This window comes from Oncorhynchus nerka, linkage group LG17, assembly GCF_034236695.1.
Source record: "Oncorhynchus nerka isolate Pitt River linkage group LG17, Oner_Uvic_2.0, whole genome shotgun sequence".
Taxonomy (NCBI): domain Eukaryota; kingdom Metazoa; phylum Chordata; class Actinopteri; order Salmoniformes; family Salmonidae; genus Oncorhynchus; species Oncorhynchus nerka.
In genome coordinates, this window is record NC_088412.1 from 16743598 (window position 1) to 16766398 (window position 22801).

Sequence of the window (22801 nt, forward strand, 5' to 3'; positions counted from 1 at the left end):
GAACATACAGTCATTTATATGTCCCTGTCTCGGAACATGTGTAGAGTCGAAGACGGCTCACGTTCAGAGTTGTGAGATAACAATGTGATTAATTTAACATTGGAACAGTACTTTTGTAATTCTACACCAGAGTACCTCTTCAATGGGTGGGATAAAAGACTACAGTAGATAAAGCCGGTACATCTTCATCTCTCGCCTGTTACTTCAGCATACATTTACAAGGTTGTCATCCTTTTCAAAGCGTGTGGCGAGATGGACTTGCTTAGATAGAGGGAGAAAGAAATAACACTTCACATATCTCCCCATGCTCTGACTCCGTTGAGGTTAAGGTTTTCAAATGGATTTCTTTATGCTCGTGGTGCTGAATGAGTCAGTTAATCACTCTATGTAGACTATTCAACCTTGGCCAACCGTCTGTATTGTAGACAGAAAGACTTCACAGGCCCTGTAGACACACATACAGAGGCAGAAAGACTTCACAGGCCCTGTAGACACACATACAGAGGCAGAAAGACTTCACAGGCCCTGTAAACACACATACAGAGGCAGAAAGACTTCACAGGCCCTGTAGACTCACATACAGAGGCAGAAAGACTTCACAGGCCCTGTAGACACACATACAGAGGCAGAAAGACTTCACAGGCCCTGTAGACTCACATACAGAGGCAGAAGGACTTCACAGGCCCTGTAGACTCATATACAGAGGCAGAAATACTTCACAGGCCCTGTAGACACACATACAGAGGCAGAAAGACTTCACAGGCCCTGTAGACACACATACAGGGGCAGAAAGACTTCACAGGCCCTGTAGACACACATACAGGGGCAGAAAGACTTCACAGGCCCTGTAGACTCGCATACAGAGGCAGAAGGACTTCACAGGCCCTGTAGACTCATATACAGAGGCAGAAAGACTTCACAGGCCCTGTAGACACACATACAGAGGCAGAAAGACTTCACAGGCCCTGTAGACACACATACAGGGGCAGAAAGACTTCACAGGCCCTGTAGACACACATACAGGGGCAGAAAGACTTCACATGCCCTGTAGACACACATACAGAGGCAGAAGGACTTCACAGGCCCTGTAGACTCACATACAGAGGCAGAAATACTTCACAGGCCCTGTAGACACACATACAGAGGCAGAAAGACTTCACAGGCCCTGTAGACACACATACAGAGGCAGAAAGACTTAACTGTTTTTTCAAGAATGTGGTCTGTCCCTTCAGCACAAAGGCCCATGCTTTCAGCACAAAGGCCCTACCTAAGTTTGGTAATATTTCTCAGTCCTTAAACTAAGACCATACTGTGTTGTATCATGTTAGAAAAACAAGTGAACATGAAAAGTAATTCGTACAACAGAAGGTGTTGACTCCTACATCTTTTTCCTTTGGCTGTCCATATGGAAACAGCGTGAGTAACTCGTAAAAAGCACTCTTCACTCCTCTCATCTTTCCCCTCATGTGTAGCTATTTTGCATGCTTTTCCTTGATCTGCCTCAAAATTTCAATACCTCAGTTGGGTAAGTTTTCATATATCCACAAGCGTCTCTCCTCCCAGCTCCCTACCTGAGAGGGAGAGGCAGATCTGAATAATTATTCTATCTTCTTCTCCGGCAATGGGCTAGGGAGAAATATGGAGCAGGGGAATAGGCATTCTCACTGGCTTTTTACGGCAAGCATGCAGAACTAGTAAAGCTTCAGTTGATTTCTTAACAATCTTCAGACCTTGAAGGGATTCATATCTCTGCCAAACTTGATGAATGTGGAACTGCACTGTGTTATTTTGGGAGAAAAAAGCATTGAATTAGCAATGAATATGACTGCGGGACAGAAATTGCAAGCCTGTGTTCAGTCAAACCCACATCAGTGCTGTGTTGGATGATGAAACACTATATTGTGTGTGCCTTGATCATTGAATTAAATTAAAAGTAACCACAACAAAAAGAGGAAAAAGTTATGCATGCATTTGCAGTTCTAAGTGTAAGATGAATGTTATGCACAATAATATTTTCAAGAAATAATGCAGATTGGTAGGTTAAAGACAAGATGATTTAGTGTACAGGAGTGCCTTACCTTATGAAATACACAAAGTATTCCAACACACATGCATGTGTGAGTCTGTTCCTGCCTGTGTATAAAATGCTTGATTGAGACTGTAGGAGTGCTTTAGCGTATGAACACACACACATCATCACATACGAGCATCAATAGAGTTTTTTTTTCTCCACACTGGTTTTTGGGAGCAAAGCGTAGGGGTTACCCGTAAACAGAGTTTGAAATGTACCGAATCAGACGTCCAAGCTTTGAGCAGCGCTTCGACAGTGACTGTGACTATAGCCAGAGGCTAATTGCTAACCCAACCGCGTTCCCATTCGCCTGAGTGGCTTCATACATACGCTTATTTTTAGATTAGTGTCAGGAGGCTAATAGAGAATGAGCATAAACAGGACTATTTGCCTCTAATGCTAACATTTACTATGATAAAACCATCAGAATGTAAAGGCTTTTGTGTCTTGTTTAGAACACGATTACTAGAGCATAGAAAGATAGAATAGTCATCAGGGTGATTTCGTCCATTAGTTTGGACATGGACTTTTAACTAAACAGTGATAAGGGTCCAGTTTAAGTTTTGGGGCTTTCTACTGTGTCACAATATTTATTCCTTCCTTTTGATATTTGAATGAACGAACAAACAAACAATTAAATGAATTCACTGACAGGTTGCAAACCATATGTAGCTTGTTGCGGAATTTCCTCTCCCACCCCTGAGCCAGAATCCTGCATTGGGTCCGATACTGTATATATTAGAAAGTGACCCATGCAAGACTCTACCCTGAGCCCTCTGAGATGTCAAGAAACAATCAATAGTGGGAGATGAATTGTAATAAGCTAGAAAATCTCCCACTGCTGTTTTTCAGATCTAATGTCTGCTGCCTGTCAGTGTCCTAAAGAATGCCGCTTCGGTCAGGGTTCTATTCAATAGCAATCGTTGAATTAATAGAACATAAAACAATGACTATTCTGATCTCACATGCTGACAGCAGGGCTGCCATTAGACACTTGAACCATGACCCTGTTGGCACTTTAAGGGGGAAATTGTAGTGGAGATATACATTGGCATTCCCATGACTTATTTGCACTGCCAATAGAGGAAATGAAATATGTGTGGACATTGGCCTCCATTAGAGGTAAATGAAATGTGGACGTGTCTCCGGAGTCAGAGAGTTCTACATGACCTACTGTACAATAGCACTCCTCCATCTTTTTTATTGACAAACAAAACAACCAATCAAAAATATTATTTTCATACGGTGCTATCCGGAAGAGTTTAGTAAAAGGGAAAGTCTATCTGCCGTAACCTCGAGACTGCACAAATCAGATTGACATGATTTTGGCAGGCCTTGTCACAATAACCCATTTATGAAGCAGAACACAGTATATAATTCACAAGCAATTACTGCACTTTTTTTTTTTTTTTTACAGATCCTCGAGCCCACCTACAGTTCAATGTCATCTGTCAATGCATTCCTTTTACAAAAGCTCTCCTTCCTGTTGCTTCTAGCCTAAGGCATAAAGAAAAGCTTTTGGCCTTCTGGATTGAGATTCCTTGAGGCAGAAAGGAGCATTGGTGATAAGCTGAATTCAAGGTTGATACCATACCAAGGTTGATCTTGAACATAAAACCCTTGTATGTGGCCTGTAATTAATGAAACGCCAGTAGATTTACTTTGAGATGAATGAAACGCCAGTAGATCTACTTTGTGATTAATGAAACGCCAGTATATCTACTTTGTGATGAATGAAACGCCAGTAGATCTACTGTGTGATGAATGAAACGCCAGTATATCTACTTTGTGATGAATGAAACGCCAGTATATCTACTTTGTGATGAATGAAACGCCAGTAGATCTACTTTGTGATGAATGAAACACCAGTAGATTTACTTTGTGATGAATGACACACCAGTAGATCTACTTTGTGATTAATGAAACACCAGTATATCTACTTTGTGATTAATGAAACACCAGTATATCTACTTTGTGATTAATGAAACGCCAGTAGATCTACTTTGAAATGAATGAAACACAGGTAGATCTACTTTGAGATTAATGCAATGGCTTGTTTTAGTTTTTACAGTAACTCACTGAAAGAGAGGTGCGCTCATTTGCATCCATGTCAAATACAAAGACACTGTACATTGATAGCAAAAATGTAACATTACCAATAAACAAACACTTTGTCAGCATCAGAGCGATGTGTGGATTCTTCACTCTTTTGTCATCCATATCATCCACTATGGTCCACTATCATCCACTGTCATTCACTATAATCCACTGTCATCCACTATAATCCATATCATCCACTGTCATCCACTATCATCCACAATCATCCATATTATTCTCATGCCACTGCTTGGAACACAGTTTTGTGTTTTGGAGGGGCTTTTTGCATATGTCAAGGGTCAGGTCAGCCTGTCACAATGGATCGTTAAGGGCTTGTAAGTAAGCATTTCACGGTAATGATTACACCGGTTGTATTCGATGCATGTGACAAATAAGATTTGATTTCATTTGAGAGCATCCCATGTGAGAGCACTAATCTGGCCCCATGAAAACCTTTCAAGTGTCTGACCTTCTGTTGAAAGCTGTCATTCTGCTGTGTCTCTGTTGTCACCATGTAACTGGGGCTGATTTCCAATCTTATCATTCATCAAGACTGATTTGGTACAAGAGCCCCGCACCATCATCATTATCGAGAAATATTCTGGGAATATTTTTGACTTCATATCAACATGATTTTGCTGGGGGGTCTCTGGATCCCGAGGATGGTATGGTGATTCATCGCTGTGCAGATGCGATTTGCCATGCATTTATTCATGTTGAAGAAGGTAGGACTTGGATATAATCAAAAACCTGCGCCCACTCAGTAATCATAAATTACTGAGGGTGTCTGCTCTTTCATTACTATATTCCGTTGCTCTGGATTCTGTTTCTAAAGGAATCTACTTTGTAGGCTGCGTGGGTAATTGGAAGCTTGAGAGTGGGTCAACCCATGATTATGTCTGGGATTGGTTCAATCAACGCATTGCCCAACCATCTAATCATCTATGTAAAGAGCCACAGAGTCGCAGTATAAAAAAATGTAGTCACGTTTGTTACAATCAAAGCGCTGATTGGAGTGCAGAACGGTTAAAAATGAGCATTAATGTTGTTGTTTTTGACCGAGTCAGAGCAGAGGTATTGTCAGACTGGCCCGTCATCGTTTAAATCTAGGTGGTTCCATTCTGTAGCATCACTTGAACCTACGTGAGAAAAGTATAGATGAACAACAGATATGACAGTATATCATGTCAGATGCATTGATACGCAAAGCAAGCTAATTGTTGCTGGTTTATCAGTCAGCTAAATGTCTACTCTAAGTTGATGAATAGGTATACAGTGGCTTCAGAAAGCATTCACACCCATTGACTTTTTCCACATTTTGTTATGTTACTGTATTTAACATAACAAAATGTATTTAAAATGGATTCAATTTAGATTTTGTATCACTAACCTACACACAATACCCCATAATGTCAAAGTGGAATTATGTTTACAGACATTTTTACAATTTAATAAAAAATGAAAAGCTGAAATTGAGTCAATAAGTATTCAACCCTTTTGTTACAGTGATCCTAACTAAGTTCAGGATTTTTTTCTTGCAAGACACATAATAAATTGCATGGACTCACTCTGTGTGTAATAATAGTGTAAACATGATTTTTGAATGACTACCTCATCTCTTTACCCCACACATACAATTATTTTTAAGGTCCTCAGTCGAGCAGTGTATTTCAAACACCGATTCATCCACAAAGACCAGGGAGATTTTCCAATGCCTCGCAAAGAAGGGCACCTATTGGTAGGCAAATAAAAAAGCAGACATTGAATATCTCTTTGAGCATGGTGAAGTTATTAAATTAACTCAGTCACTACATAGATACAGGCGTCCTTCCTAACTCAGTTGCCGGGGAGGAAGGAAACCGCATAGGGATTTCACCATGAGGCCAATGGTGACTTTAAAACAGTTACAGAATTTAATGACTGTGATAAGAAAAAAACTGAGGATGGATCAACAACATTGTAGTTACTCCACAATACCAACCTAATTGACAGAGTGAAAAGAAGGACGCCAGTACAGAATACAAATATTTCAAAACATGCATCCTGTTTCAATAAGGCACTAAAGTAAAATTGCAAAATAAATGTGTCAAAGAAATTAACTTTATGTCCAATACAAAGCATTATGTTTGGGGCAAATCCAGCAAAACATATTCCTAAGTATCACTCTTGGGGCGGCAGGTAGCTTAGTGGTTAGAGGGTTGGGCCAGTAACCAGAAGGTTGCTGCATCGAATCCCTGAGCTGACAAGGTAAAAATCTGTCGTTCTGCCCCTGAGCAAGGCAGTTAACCCCCTGTTCCCTCGGAGCCAAAGATGTGGATGTCGATTAAGGCAGCCCCCCACACCTCTCTATTTCAGAGGGGTTGGGATAAATGCAGAAGATATATTCAGTTGGACAACTGACTAGGTATCTCCCTTTCATATTTTCACACATGGTGGTGGCTGCATCATGTTATGGGTATGCTTTTCATCATAGGGAGATTTTTGGGATAAAAAGAAACATAATAGAGCTAAGCACAGGCAAAATCTAAGAGGAAAACCTGGTTCAGTCCCCTTTTTAACAGACACTGGTAGACAAATTCACCTTTCAGCTATTAGAGGCTTCTAAAGGGAAGAGAGCTAATAGTAATGGCTGGAACAGAGCGAATGGAATGGCATCAAACCATGTGATTTATGTTTTTGATACCATTCTACCTATTCCTCTCCAGCCATGACCATGAGCCCATCCTCTCCAATAAGGTGCGACCAACCTCCTGTGCTTTCAGCAAGACAAAAACCTAAAACAGTTTGCTTACAATGTTCCTGAGTGGCCTAGTTACAATTCTGAATGAAATGTGCTTGAAAATCTATAGCAATACTTGAAAATTACTGTCTAGTAATGATCAAAACCAACTGGACAGAGCTTGAATTTTTAAAAGAATAATGTGCAAATATTGTACAATCCAGGAATGCAAAGCTCATAGAGACTTTCCCAGAAAGACACACAGCTGTAATCTCTGTCAACAATGATTCTAACATGTATTGACTCAGTGGGTTGAATACTTATCTTATCAAGCTATATGAGTGTTTCATTTTTCATAAATGTTTTACATATGTCAGCATTTATTTTCCAAAATGTTAGAATTTTGGGATTTTTGGTTATTGCAAATGTTTGTATGCTGCCAATCCCTCATGAAATTTCTAACCTTCATTAGTCATTAAAATACAAATGAAAATGTACAAATCTCATCTAGTGACCTTTATCATAACATTTATTTATTTTAAATGATGTGCCAACTTGAAAGGGCACCAAAATACAGGAGGATATCTTCAGACTGGAGGATTTCCTCCTGTGTCTAATTAAGACTTCTGTGTATTGCAGTGAGATGCAGATAGATGTGCTGTGTATGTCCAAACAGTCAGACCTATCCTTCCTGTTTCGTTTGCAGCTCTCTGCCAAGCCGCCGCACAAAGGCAAGAGGGTGATAGGTGCGCACAGTGGGAAAGTGTGTCAATGGATTAATTTATCACTGACAGACACAGGAAGCATAATGTGGTTGTGGGTAGTGTTTTGGAGAGTCAGATCTCTTTATCTGATACTTCAGGCCCAATCCTCTCAACTTCTCTGCAGAAAATGTTATAATACATGGTTCCCTTGAGATGTATATTTTTAATAATGCTCTCCACTTCCTTCCCGACTGTGTTGGATTTTGCAAGATTTAAGGACACGAGGTGGTACATGAGCAGTGTTACTGTAGGCAGGTCATCTGGGAGACAAGATAGCTACCTGAAAGGAATTTGGAACTTTGGCAGTGTAGATTGGAGTCAATAGTGACGGCTAAACCATTTTTCTTGGCTGTATCTGTGACAGGTACACTGAAAAACAATCTCGAGAGAGAGCCTTGACTATAACAATGGCAATATATTCTCCATCTTTTTTTTCTATTTAAATACCATAACCATGGGTAAAGATATGAAGCAGAGGATTTAGCATCTTGTAAACACTCAAGCTATGTTATGTTGTGATAACACAAACAGCCAAGTTCATTGTTTCAGTCATATTTTCTCTAAATGTATGTACATTTTTCAGTAATGTTAAAAGGCCCAATGCAGCCGATTTTATATCAATATCAAATAATTTCATGGTAACAATGAAGTACCTTACTGTAATAGTTTCCCATTAATATTGACATGTTTTTTTGCAAAAACAATATTTCTCAAGCAGAATTTTGCAAGGACTGTTTGGGAGTGGTCTGAGTGGGGAGGGGAAAACTTAAAACTAGCTGTTATTGGCAGAGAGATTTGGAACTCTCTTTGTTATTGGTCTATTAACCAATTTACCGCCTGGTGATGTCATCAGACAATCCGAAACTACCGCCCATGCAAAACTGCTGAATAGAAGGTCCTGTGTATATTGTATTTTCAACCAGCATCTATCAGGAAATAACACTGATCACATTTCTTCACACTTCATCAGTGTTGGTTTCATCACCTATTGTACAATATGATACAAAACACAGGAAAAACAGAATTTTGACTGCAGTGGGCTTCCTGTTTTATAGGAAGTGCTGGGACTCCTGTCACATTTAATGAGAATGGCGATGCTCCAGGACGCTACGACATCTTTCAGTACCAGATCAACAACAGATCAACAGCAGAGTACAAGGTCATCGGCCACTGGACCGACCAGCTATACCTAAATGTAAGGATGATTGCCGTTACTCCACTTTCCTTTAATGTTATGTTACTGCTTTGTCTCTGCCTAATGTTATTGTATCCGAGTCTTAAGAATGCAGATAAAAATAACATTTTCTCCAATATCTGTAAAAAAAAACTGTCATATAAAATTAATTTAATTTGCCAATATTGAAAGAGAGAGATTTGACTTAATTTAATGAGGATGATGATGACAACAATGATGATGTTGATAAATTAAGTCAATGTTATTGAGTCATCTTCTTTTAGTTCTTGCCCATTTTTAAGATCAGTGTCATATTCTGCCCACCTCAGATGGATGCCATGCAGTGGACCAGTGGAGACCCCTCTGTGCCCGCCTCTGTGTGCAGCCTGCCCTGCAAGATGGGCGAGAGAAAGAAGGTGGTGAAGGGAGTACCATGTTGCTGGCACTGCGAGCGCTGTGAGGGCTACCACTTCCAGGCCAGTGAGTTCATGTGTGAGCTGTGCCCGTATGAGCAACGCCCTGACCAGAACCACACCGGGTGCCAACCTATCCCCATCATCAAGCTGGAGTGGCACTCTCCCTGGGCAGTGTTGCCAGTATTTATCTCTGTCCTGGGCATTCTGGCTACCACCTTCGTCATTGTCACCTTTGTGCGTTACCACGACACACCCATTGTCCGAGCCTCGGGCCGGGAGATGAGCTATGTTTTGCTCACAGGTATCTTCCTGTGCTATGCTATCACCTTCCCCATGATCGCAGCCCCTGACGTTGCCGTTTGCTCCTTTAGGCGCATTTTCCTGGGCCTGGGGATGTGCTTCAGCTATGCAGCTTTGCTTACCAAAACCAACCGCATCCACCGCATCTTCGAGCAGGGCAAGAAGGCTGTGACGCCACCTCGGTTCATCTCCCCGGCCTCCCAGCTGGTCATCACCTTCAGCCTGATCTCAGTTCAGTTAATGGGCGTGTTTGTGTGGTTCGCCGCCGACCCGCCACACACGGTAGTGGACTATGGTGAGCAGCGCACGCAGGACCCTGAGAACGCCCGCGGGGTGCTCAAGTGTGACATCTCAGACCTCTCACTCATCTGCTCGCTTGGATACAGTATCCTGTTGATGGTCACATGTACTGTTTATGCCATCAAGACCAGGGGAGTGCCAGAGACCTTCAACGAGGCCAAGCCTATTGGATTTACTATGTACACTACCTGCATTATTTGGTTAGCATTTATACCCATCTTCTTTGGGACGGCACAGTCGGCAGAAAGGGTGAGTCTGTTTTGATTGTGTTTGTATTTAATACACCTACATGTCCGGAGCCTGCTGGTTTTCTGTTCTACCTGATAATGAATTGCACCCACTTGGTGTCCCAGGTCTAAAACAGCCCAAAGATTAGAGGGGAAGAAAAGCAGTGGAAGTGGCTTCAAGGTCCAGATTTGAATTTGAGGGGTCTACAGTGTAATTGTGAGTAATCTATTGTGTGGAATTGGCTAATATGCTGTGAATCTCAGAGGCTCTTTGGTGATAAGAGTTGGTAGAAAATGGAAAGAGTCTGTGGTCTGTGTCGTGTTCTCACTTAAGGTCAGTAATTATTTTGACCCCTAGAGTTGACTAACCACTCAATTTAATTAACTGCCCTCACTTTCATTCTCTGCACTGACTGTTGGTCATGTAATGACATGTGTAATTAAATTGCTAATGATATGGTTGTTCTGGACTATTTTTACAATTAGAACGCTGCATATGATTTGCGGGGAAGTGCGTCGGCTATCAGTCACACTTGGGAAGAATGGTATCTGTAAATAAGCTGAGGAACGTCTCCCTCAATCTTCATATTGCTTATTTTGTCATTGCATAGATGAGTTGGTTGTTTAGCAACAAAACTGACGTATGCGCAACTAGGGGGCAAAACAGACAGGGTTGGCTTAGATAGTTGACAACATGTAAACTATATTTTGTCTCCAATGTTTATTGAAAACATAAATGCATTTGCATAATGAGCACTTGTTGTCTCTCAAGTACATCGTTACAGTTGTTGGTAAACTACTTCAAATTTTTGTCATATTAGCATAGACGTGACATCAGCCAAAACACCTCAAAACAAGACATGGTATCAAAAACAAGATAAAACTAGTTGAAACGAGCCACCTATGATTCCCCACATGGCAGCAGCTTGTCATTGTTGCCAGCTGTCTGGCCATCCAGAATCAAACAACACGGACTTCTGCCCCATTGAAGCCTGCTCATCGTTTTCGTGACGTTGTCAGCTAACCCATCTGTAGTATTAGGCCTACAATGCACATTGTCAGTCAGTGTCATGCCACACATCACGACCTAGCAAATCCCATGGCAATACTTTCAATTGGTTCAAATTCTACAGTAAACTGGACAATTTCATATGATTTCAAAGGTTACTGTAGATAGGCTGCTAGATGGATGATTTCAAAGGCTACCATAGATAGGCTGCTAGATGGATGATTTCAAAGGCTATCGTAGATAGGTTGCTGGATATAGGTTGCTAGATGGATGATTTCAAAGGCTATCGTAGATAGGTTGCTGGATATAGGTTGCTAGATGGATGATTTCAAAGAGGGATTTTTCCATTGAAGTTTTCTACTGAAAGCTGCGTCAGTCGTTTAAATTGAGGAGCTGAGTGAAGAAAGACTTTGTTTTCTTCCCCACTATTTTTGGGCCAGATCTCATTAGCACAGTTTTCTTGTGAGTTCAGGAAACTGTTGTGAGTTTCTTGTGAAGTTCTGTCACATTGTTACAGTTTTTTGTTTGTCTTGAAACAATGGTTGGTCTGCAACAATTAAGACGTTACTAATGATCAACACAGAAACCATGACAGTAATGTAGCATATTTGGTTGTTTTTATATAGCCTCCAATGCATTCAGTGTAGACCTCTTTATGGATCCACATTAAAACAGTGGAACACTTGGAACATTTCACCCAGGCTTTGAGTAGCAGCAGATGTAGCCAGGCCTTTCAAAGCTGAATATTGGCTTACTTAGGTCACAAATATTGCAAACTATAGTTGCATTATTGAAGGTCTTAACTAGCCAAGCCATACACAGTCCTAATAAATGAATGTAATGCTGTTCCAATTTCATGTAAGAAAACAAATGGTTTAGAATCATTACTATTCAATGTTAAGCTTATTATAGACTACCCCATGGGAGCAACTTATTGGGGACCAAATAAATAATAAAAACGAGTTATTATTTTTGAAGTCTCTTACGTGTACCCATAACTGTTTTCCTAGATGGTGATTCTACCTCATTATTTTGTATCTTTATTAGTTGAGCATGTTGCAGTCTGTAGGGAGCGAGGTACAGTAGTAGACCAAAGTGCCTATGGTGCCTGTGGTATTCTGTTGTCTTCCAAAAATCCCACATGAGTTTAAGAGTATTGAGATATTGATGAGATATGGACCCTATTGACCATCATGTCACACAACCAATTCAAGTAATTGGACATGACACTGTTAGTGACAAGGTTTTGGGCACTGCCTGAAATTGTAGAATTGCAGGTGACTCTTGGTCATCAGTTTCTCAGTGTGGCTTTCTGGGCAAAGTGGTAAGAAGAGGGGAGTTGCTGGCAATGCAGATGAGAGCCATATTAATCTTTAATAAGATAATAAAGATTGCATACTCTATCTAATGAAGTATTAGTTCAAGGACAGCTCGTCTTCTAAACCTTTAATGGTTGAAACATGATTTGGGCTCTGTAAAACGTTCTGCTAGTATAATACAGAATGGTTGAAACATGATTTGGACTCTGTAAAACGTTCTGCTAGTATAATACAAAATGGTTGAACTAATAGTGTTGTGAATCACAGACTCAGATTTGCAAAGAACCTTATTCCACAAGTAACATATGTAGTCTATCAAAGAACCTTATAACACAAGTAACATGTTCATGTATTCTATGAAATTGAGCTAGTAATATATACGTAAAAAAATATATACAAGCTACAGGGAATTGGGTCTACCCTGTTATTTACAGAGCCTGGGTTGTTTACAGCGGCTGAGTTGTTTACAGAGGCTCGGTTGTTTACAGAGACTGGGTTGTTTACAGAGGCTGGGTTGTTCACAGAGGCTTGGTTGTTTACAGAGCCTCGGTTGTTTACAGCGGCTCGGTTGTTTACAGAGACTGGGTTGTTCACAGAGGCTGGGTTGTTTACAGCGGCTCGGTTGTTTACAGCGGCTGAGTTGTTCACAGAGGCTGGGTTGTTTACAGCGGCTCGGTTGTTTACAGCGGCTGAGTTGTTTACAGAGGCTCGGTTGTTTACAGAGACTGGGTTGTTTACAGCGGCTGAGTTGTTTACAGAGACTGGGTTGTTTACAGAGCCTGGGTTGTTTACAGCGGCTCGGTTGTTTACAGAGACTGGGTTGTTCACAGAGCCTGGGTTGTTTACAGCGGCTCGGTTGTTTACAGAGACTGGGTTGTTCACAGAGCCTCGGTTGTTTACAGCGGCTCGGTTGTTTACAGAGACTGGGTTGTTCACAGAGGCTGGGTTGTTTACAGCGGCTCGGTTGTTTACAGCGGCTGAGTTGTTCACAGAGGCTGGGTTGTTTACAGCGGCTCGGTTGTTTACAGCGGCTGAGTTGTTTACAGAGGCTCGGTTGTTTACAGAGACTGGGTTGTTTACAGCGGCTGAGTTGTTTACAGAGACTGGGTTGTTTACAGAGCCTGGGTTGTTTACAGCGGCTCGGTTGTTTACAGAGACTGGGTTGTTCACAGAGCCTGGGTTGTTTACAGCGGCTCGGTTGTTTACAGAGACTGGGTTGTTCACAGAGGCTGGGTTGTTTACAGCGGCTGGGTTGTTTACAGCGGCTGGGTTGTTTACAGAGACTCGGTTGTTTACAGAGGCTGGGTTGTTTACAGAGGCTGGGTTGTTCACAGAGGCTGGGTTGTTCACAGAGGCTGGGTTGTTCACAGAGGCTGGGTTATTTACAGCGGCTGGGTTGTTTACAGGGGCTGGGTTGTTCACAGAACCTGGGTTATTTACAGAGACTGGGTTGTTTACAGGGGCTGGGTTGTTCACAGAGCCTGGGTTATTTACAGAGACTGGGTTGTTTACAGGGGCTGGGTTGTTCACAGAGGCTGGGTTGTTTACAGAGACTGGGTTGTTTACAGAGGCTGGGTTTTTACAGAGGCTGGGTTGTTTACAGAGGCTGGGTTGTTTACAGAGGCTGGGTTGTTTACAGAGGCTGGGTTGTTGACAGAGATTGGGTTGTTTACAGAGGCTGGGTTGTTTACAGCAGCTGGGCTGTTTACAGAGCCTGGGTTGTTTACAGCGGCTGGGTTGTTTACAGCGGCTGGGTTGTTTACAGCGGCTGGGTTGTTTACAGCGGCTGGGTTGTTTACAGAGGCTGGGTTGTTTACAGCGGCTGGGTTGTTTACAGAGGCTGGGTTGTTCACAGAGGCTGGGTTCTTTACAGAGGCTGGGTTGTTTACAGAGGTTGGGTTGTTTACAGCATCTGGGTTGTTTACAGCTGCTGGGTTATTTATAGCGGCTGTTTTTTTTACAGAGGCTGGGTTGTTTACAGCGGCTGGGTTGTTTACAGAGGCTGGGTTATTTATAGCGGCTGTTTTTTTTTACAGAGGCTGGGTTGTTTACAGCAGCTGGGTTGTTTACATAGGCTGGGTTATTTACAGCGGCTGGGTTGTTTACAGAGGCTGGGTTATTTACAGAGGCTGGGTTGTTTACAGAGGCTGGGTTATTTACAGCGGCTGATCTTTTATGATTATTTTTTGTATTATTTGATATGTAATATGTTGTGTCTGCTTAGCCCTGAAGAAAGAAACACAGCCGTGGCTAAAGGTATTGACTTTTCTGTCACCCCTTCTTTAGGGATAGATATACCAATCCCACTTCTACAGTACCTAGTGTAAACATATGCTAATAGAATGAATGATACAGTGCATAAACCTATAGGATCACAAAATCTGTTAAGCGAAACAACACAGGGGAACCCAAGAGCAGACTCAGATGAGGAAACAGTGATGAATGAAACAAAATATGTATTGTTGCACAGAGCGATATGGAGTGCAGATCCGGGGGAGCTAGGATGAGTTGCAGAAAAAACAGATGTGGAGACTGAGGTTGGAGTTGGCTGAGTAGAACAGGGTAAATAGGTCCTGAGGGGAATCCAAGGTAGTGGCGGTGAGTAAAATCCAGAGCAAGGTAGTTGGGTGGTGAGATGTGGAACAGGAGACAGATGCCAGAGACAGAGCAATAACTGCAATGAGAGGATAAACGGTGTCAGGCAAGGAAACAGGCACAGCAGAGTAACAGGATCTTGAGCAGTAATAAATGTCTAGAATCATGAACTGACTGAGCAGAGATTACAATCCGGCAGGGTGGAAGTGGTATTTGTAGAGGTCTTGATTATGGAACAAGTTGCAGCTGGTAGGGATGTGCTCTGACTCCAGCACACCAGTCTCCAACCACACAATCACAAAGAGAGGGAGAGGGAGAGAGAGAGAGTGTACATGGGGAGTAACTGCAGGTCAAGAAGACACCGGATGAACACCAGAGGGCGTAGCAGGAGCAGATGTGACAAAATCAGTGAATGACTGGAATTCTGCTGTGTCAAGAATAATTCCCAATTCAATTCCAAGTTTGAATGAAATATCACCCCTCCTGAAACTTTGTTTAATTACTAGCATCTTGCACGTCCTCACTGTAGCGCTGAACATGATGTATAAAACTCACCACCTATTAATAGATTGATGGTTGATGATTTTGCCTAAAGACAGAAAAGCTCTCCAGGTCTTAAACAGTGTAGAATACCACCTTATTAATCTTTAGAGAATGAACGAGCCTCACTGGCCATTGAAAAATCACCTCTACAGAAATCACTTTTTTAGAGGACTGCTAAACACCACATATCAATCTCTATATTTGTGGAATTGGAAAAAAGGGGAAACAAAGCATAATAGCCTATTCATATTTCAGAAAATCAATGCCGCTTAAGTTGCACTGTCCCAAGAGTTGCACTGTCTAGGGTTCCCGAGTGGGGCAGTGGTCTAAGGCACTACATCTAAATGCAAGAGGTGTCACTACAGACCCTGGTTCAAATCCAGACTGAATCACATCTGGCTGTGAATGGGAGACCCATAGGGCGGCACACAATTGGCCCAAAGTCGCCTGGGTTTGGCCGGGGTAGGCTGTCATGGTAAATAAGAATTTGTTCTTAACTGACTCACCTAGTTAAATAAAGGTTCAATAAAAAGTGACACCCTATTGTTCTCCAGCAGTCACAACAGATAAATCCCTATTGTTCTCCAGCAGTCACAACAGATAAATCCCTATTGTTCTCCAGCAGTCACAACAGATAAATCCCTATTGTTCTCCAGCAGTCACAACAGATAAATCCCTATTGTTCTCCAGCAGTCACAACATCCAATCCCTATTGTTATTTACTGACACACATGGTTAAATGTCCATAGAGAACACCGGTATGATTGGTGTCCCTGGAAAAAAATATAAAATAATGCTTATATAGCACACGAACATATATAGCACATTCCACTGATTAACAGTCTTTCCCATTGATCAGATCAAGCTGGATAAATGCCTCAGCTCTTGTCATTTTAGAAACAGATGCTTGTCACTTCAACTCTCATCACAAAGGTAAATACCCTTGTGTTGGGCGAGTGCACATTCCATGGCTGAGATTGCCCACATTCTACTAGTTGTCATGGTTGCACCCACTATGTTTTTATGGCTGTACCCTATTGGATGTTTATCCCTCAGATTAAAATACCCTGAAATGACTGGTAAATCATTCTGGATTATAGATTTGCCCTCGGTGACGGGAAAAGTTTCTGTGAAATAGGTCAGCTAGAGGACTAGTGAATATGTTTTTACGGGATACGGGGTGTCGCCTTCAGCGACGGGAGACCAATCCAATGTACAGGTCTCCCGGAGTGAAGAGGCTACAGAAAACATTGATCTTTTGAGCTTCTGCTGTCGCTTCAATGTCAATATTCACATGTTGTAAGGGGTGCATTGCATTTATCGTGTGTATGACTAAGCCTAATATATGTCCATTAACCATTTCATAAGCATGATCCTTCAGACGGTTATTCTCAGTTACTTTGTTTCCTCATCCGAATTTACATAACATCATGACTTGGGTTCCTATCATAAGTAAGTTGTTATAAATGTCACCAGTGTGCAGAGATGACATTCCTAAAAGCCTGTTTAGGTTAATGGCAGACATGGACTAATTAGGTTATCCACTCCCCATAAATCCATTAGCCTACTCATCTTCGGCTTTCATAGTTTCATGCAGTAGCAGTAGCAGTAGCTACTAGACTTCATCTCCATGCACTGTATGATTCAGTATAGGGTAGTCCTCTGTTATTGAATCTGTAGTGTGAGGCAGCTTGAGGTACAAGTACACCACCTGGACAGGACGCTAGTCTGTCACAAGGGCTTAACCCCAATCCATTTGAGCGCCAGGCAGAGAGACATCGAGTCTTTGGTATGAATTTACATTATGCTGGGAAACTCTTCAAAGCCCTATAAAGTATAGCAAAATATGATTAGTTAATCAAAAGCTGTCATGTTTGGTATTAGTATGCCTTGTATTTTGTCTTGGAACCTGTGAGAAAGAGCTCTTCTCAGTGAAAACTGATATGTTCTCTGTCATGTGACCAAAGGCAACCACTCTTTTCAGGGAATATAAAACTGGAGCTTAAATGATAGCTATGGATGGAGGCAATAGCCAAGTTGTTTCATATCGCCTTTCTTTCGACAAGTTCAAGGTGTATGAGAACGGGATATGCAGTGGACCGAAGCTAATCGCCACTTTCAGAGACTTTAGAAAAATAAGTTGATAGGAGTGAAAAGAGCAAAACAGCCGATATATTTATGATAGCTTACACATATCATATCACATCACAGACCTGCTTGGCAGAATACTAAAAGTCAGTCAAGCTTTCTATAGAAAAGGTCAGATATGCTCTAAGAAAACACACCTGCTCCAAAAGGAAGCACATAAAACAGAGAACTATATCAACAGACTATCTGCTTTTTTCATCATCCCCAACGAAACTAAGGGTGTAATCACAATGATACATAAGAAACTCAAAATCCCCATCCTTGGTAAAGGCGAAGACCAAGAAGGCAGAATCACTTTCCTTAAATGTATCCATAATGCAAAGAAAATGGCCTTTATTAATGTGCCTGCTCCAAATTCATATGATCTTAAGTTTGTAGATGCTCTGAACAGCATATTGTTAGAATTAACTGAATTCCAACTGGTTATTGGGACAGATATGAATGCCATTCTGGGGACAAATCTAATAAGACCAACTACAATCTACAGGCAACCAAGGTTCTCCAACATATACTCTCTGATTACAACCTCATTGATGCCTGGTGAGCTCATAGCCCCAAAGCAAAAGAGTACACTTTCTATTCAAACCAGCACAAAACATTCTCCAAAATCGATTTCGTACTCTTATCTACTCCTTTATTTAATTTAATCAAGAACATAGAAATTCAGCATATGAACCTATCTGATCATCATGCTTATTACTGCCAGCTACATTCTCTATATCATTCTACAGCTGCACCATCGAGAGCATCCTGACCGGTTGCATCACCGCCTGGTATGGCAACTGCTCGGCATCTGACTGTAAGGCGCTACAGAGGGTAGTGCGTACAGCCCAGTACATCACTGGAGCCAAGCTTCCTGCCATCCAGGACCTATAGTATATAATAAGCAGTGTCAGAGGAAAGCCCTTAAAATTGTCAGAGACTCCAGTTTCTCTGCTACCGCACGGCAAGCAATACCGGAGTGCCAAGTCTTAGACCAAAAGGCTCCTTAACAGCTTCTATCCCCAAGCCATAAGACTGCTGAACAATTAATCAAATGGCCACCAGAATATTTACATTGACACCCCCCCTCCCCCTCCATTTGCTTTGTACAATGCTGCTATTCGCTGTTTATTATCTATTCATAGTCACTTCACCCCTATATACATGTACAAATTACCTCAACTAACTTGTACCCCCGCACACTGACTTGGTACCGGTACCCCCTGTATATAGCCTCGTTATTGTTATGCTATTGTGTTACTTTTTATTTAATTTTGTGTATTTGGTAAATATTTTCTTAACTCTTCTTGAACTGCACTGTTGGTTAAGGGCTTGTAAGTAAGCACTTCACGGTAAGGTCTACACTTGTTGTATTCGGCGCATGTGACAAATTTGATTTGATTTGAAGGACTATCCGAACCAAACTTTGAAATATATTTCCAGGCGCTAGCAATGCCTTGAGATCTGGAGGGCAGCCTTTTGCATCCCTCCCAATGGCACAAATGTGGAATCCATACAGTTGCCGATATCATGGACAGTAGTGGTTTGAGAACATTCCAAGATTCCAAGACACATACACATTAAATTATCTGGGCTCCCGAAAGGCCTGATCTCTATAATATATAAACTTTTGAAAAGCTTATTCTGAGTTATCCATTAAAAAAGTATGGTCCACAGGTCTAAGTGAATTTGAACATCCCTTTAACTGGAACAGAATATGTTTACAGACTTTATTTAACACCAAAGAAAAGTTTTACGATGAAATTGGTCCCAACTGTTCACTGTGTCCCCTAAATCAGGTAGGCACATTCCTTCATATGATGTGGGAGTGCCCTGCAGTTAAATGCTTCTGGGAAAAAGTTACAAAGTTAATTTTGAAGTGCATGAATGTAAATATTCAATGTGTTGCATCAGGTATGTTACTTAATGATGGCTCCTTGAATCTCAATCCAAGACGATTACTACTGGCAGGCAACACCGCCGCACAAAAATATGTTGCTCTTAGATGGCAATCACCTCACTCTCTCCCAATTCGCCAATGGATAATACAGGTTATAACATTCAAATTATCTACAGTGAGAATGAATGGCGCTAGTCCAGGAACAATTTAGGTTTGGACAAATACTGTACTTGACTCTGTAAAGAATAATTACAGCTAAACCCCAACACACACAAATAACCAATCTATAAAGCCCAACACACACAAATAACCAATCTATAAAGCCCAACACACACAAATAACCAATCTATAAAGCCCAACACACACAAATAACCAATCTATAAAGGCCAACACACACATACAAACAAAAAATTACAAAAACGTTGGTCATATGGTAATTCATGGAGTGAAGTAAAGATGGTTTAATGTAGTAATGGTTTGAAAAACTGGATTTAAAAAAGACAGACTATAGACTACACACCAAAAAATACTGCAAAAATATTATAGTAAAATGTACAATTGCTGTGTACAAACTTAACATGGTGAACAGGAATTACAATTGCTTCCATGAGTGGCCAAAATAACTTTATGAAAGCCACACCCGTAATAGGCCATGCCATCTGAAAAATAACCCAGTGTGTGTTCTGTCCACTATTTAACCAGCACTGGGTTACCAAATAACCCAAATTGGGTAGTTTTTAGCCCATCATTTTTTTGAGTGTATGATAGACTGTGATACAACATCATAATGTTGTTGTTTTATATAGCAGAAGACTGATGTCCAGTTTAATGACATTATGACAAAAATAAATCTCATCCTCATACCTATGTTCAGTATACCCATATCTAACCTTCAGTTAGACTCCTCCCCATTTCCCCCCACTACCATTCCAAACAGTGTGCTTATGACCATGATGTGCTTGTGATGTGTGTAGTAGTCATTCTCTTCTCTCTCTGCCATGGCCACATCGCAACGCTGTCTCTCTGCCATTGCCACATTGCCAGGCTCTCTCTCTGCCATGGCCACATCGCCAGTCTCTGGTGGTAAATGTCACTGAGCTTCATGCCCCAGATTCCTAGCTGACCTAAAAGCGAGGGTGATCGTTCCTCAGCTCTTGCCTTTTGAAGCCCACCCCATTAGACTTATTATAGATCTAAAGAGGCTGTTGAACTGGTTCAAACTAGGACTTGCCACCAGCCCCGACTGGTGACTCACTGGAAAACACTCTGTAGCCAAAAGATTCAGTTAAGATAACCCTAAGGAATGATAAGGGGTTTGAGCCACAGATGGTGCTTAACTTGGGCAGGCACTCACCGGAGCGGAGTACCAGCACCTCAAAGTTTCTACTGCTTGAGTTCCTGCTCCTCTTTATAGAATATTAGCTCAAAAGTATTGTATCAAAAGTGTTGCACCTTAAATTGAAACAGTACCGGCACCCAAAAGAGTACTGGCAGCTGGCTACAGGTAATATTATCACCTTTAAGAACTTGGTTAAGAAATGGCGTCATGTTTGTGCTCCAGTATGGTTAACCTTGAAATCTACGGCCAACATTGAGTAATATAAACTTTTTTGTCACTATATAAAGAATTTCCTAGATGTTTGTCTAAAGGCCCTCTAAATGGCTTTATGCTTAGATGTCTACCAGACATTTCCTAATAATAGCTTGATGTGTGATGGAATGACTTCCTATGTGGAGATGTTAAGACTCAAGGGAGCTGTGCCATCTGCCAGTTCCTTTTCATTCTCTACCACACTCTAACCGTACAGATATGACTGAGCAAACGCCCTCTGAGAATTCTCACTGTCGGTTTACCACTCAATGAGGGGGCCATTAGTTGTGTTGACGTTTCTAAAGCCTGTTGCTATGACTACTCAGGTGGTCTCTAAGCAGGATTGTTTGGTGCAGGCATGTTCACGTCAGCGGTTCTTGACAGGCACTGTGGTACTGTGACATTGGAAAGAAGTCAAGGAAACATGAGTTTGTAATGCCTGGTTCCGCTTAGCAGGTGGGAGAAGACTGGATGTGTGTGCATGAGGTCGGGGTACTTCACCTGGGTTGTCGGTGGTTAGATGAGTTTGTTTTAAGTGGTTATAAGAAACCTGAATAGTGTAATAGTGTACCGTGAGTTGAACGTTCCATGTGAACACACTGTGCATAACAAGTGAACAGCAACTTGGTTGTATACGGTTGGTTTGAGTTTGATCCCAGTAAGTTCAATAGACCTCACTATTAAACTGACAATAAGTCTTCTGAGGAAAGAGCACCTGCCAAAATACAAATAAGATCACATCAAATTTCATCACATGCGCCGAATACAACGGGTGTGGGATCTTATCGTGAAATGCTTACTTACAAGTTCTTAACTAATAATGCAGTTTTAAGAAAATAGAATTAAGAAAATACTTTCTAAATAAACTATGGTAAAAAAGTAACATAGTAAAATAACAATAATGAGGCTATAGGGGGGTACCGGTATGAGTCAATGTGCGGGGGTGCAAGTCAGTCGAGGTAATTTGTACATGTAGGGTGGGGTAAAGTGACTATGCATAGATAATAAACAGCGAGTAACAGCAGTATAAAGACAAAGGGAGGGGGTCAATGCAAATAGTCCGGGTGGCCATTTGATAAATTGTTCAGCAGTCCTATAGCTTGGGGGTAGAAGATGTTAAGAAACCTTTTGGACCTAGACTTGGCCCTCCGAATCATTTCAGTCTCCTAAGGAGGAAAATGTGTTGTCGTGCCTTCTTCACGGCTTTCTTGGTGTGTTTGGACCATGATCGTTTATTGGTGATGTGGACACCAAGGAGCTTGAAACTCTTGACCCGCTCCACTACAGCCCCGTCGATGTGAATGGGGACGTGTTCGGCCCTCCTTTTCCTGTAGTCCACAATCATCTCCTTTGTTTTGCTCACGTTGAGGGAGAGGTTGTTGTTCTGGCACCACACTGCCAGGTCTCTGACGTCCTCCCTATAGGCTGTCTCATTGTTGTCGGTGATCAGGCCTACCACCTTTGTGCCGTCAGCAAACGTAATAATGGTGTTGGAGTCATGCTTGGCCACGCAGTCGTGGGTGAACAGGGAGTTCAGGAGGGGACTAAGCACGCACCCCTGAAGGGCCACCGTGTTGAGGATCAGCGTGGAAGATGTGTTGTTGCCTACCCTTACCACCTGGGGGCAGCCCGTCAGGAAGTCCAGG

The 22801-nt window shown here is 41.7% G+C and overlaps 1 protein-coding gene across 1 annotated transcript in view; it reads left to right on the forward strand.

Annotated features, from left to right (window-relative positions):
* LOC115144782 (metabotropic glutamate receptor 8-like) overlaps positions 1-22801 on the forward strand; it is a 67492-nt gene that overhangs the window by 42739 nt on the left and 1952 nt on the right. The window contains exons 6-7 of the mRNA XM_065002763.1: positions 8707-8846; positions 9155-10090. Of these exons, the coding sequence (XP_064858835.1) occupies positions 8707-8846; positions 9155-10090 (1076 nt within the window). The remainder of the gene's footprint in view (positions 1-8706; positions 8847-9154; positions 10091-22801) is intronic.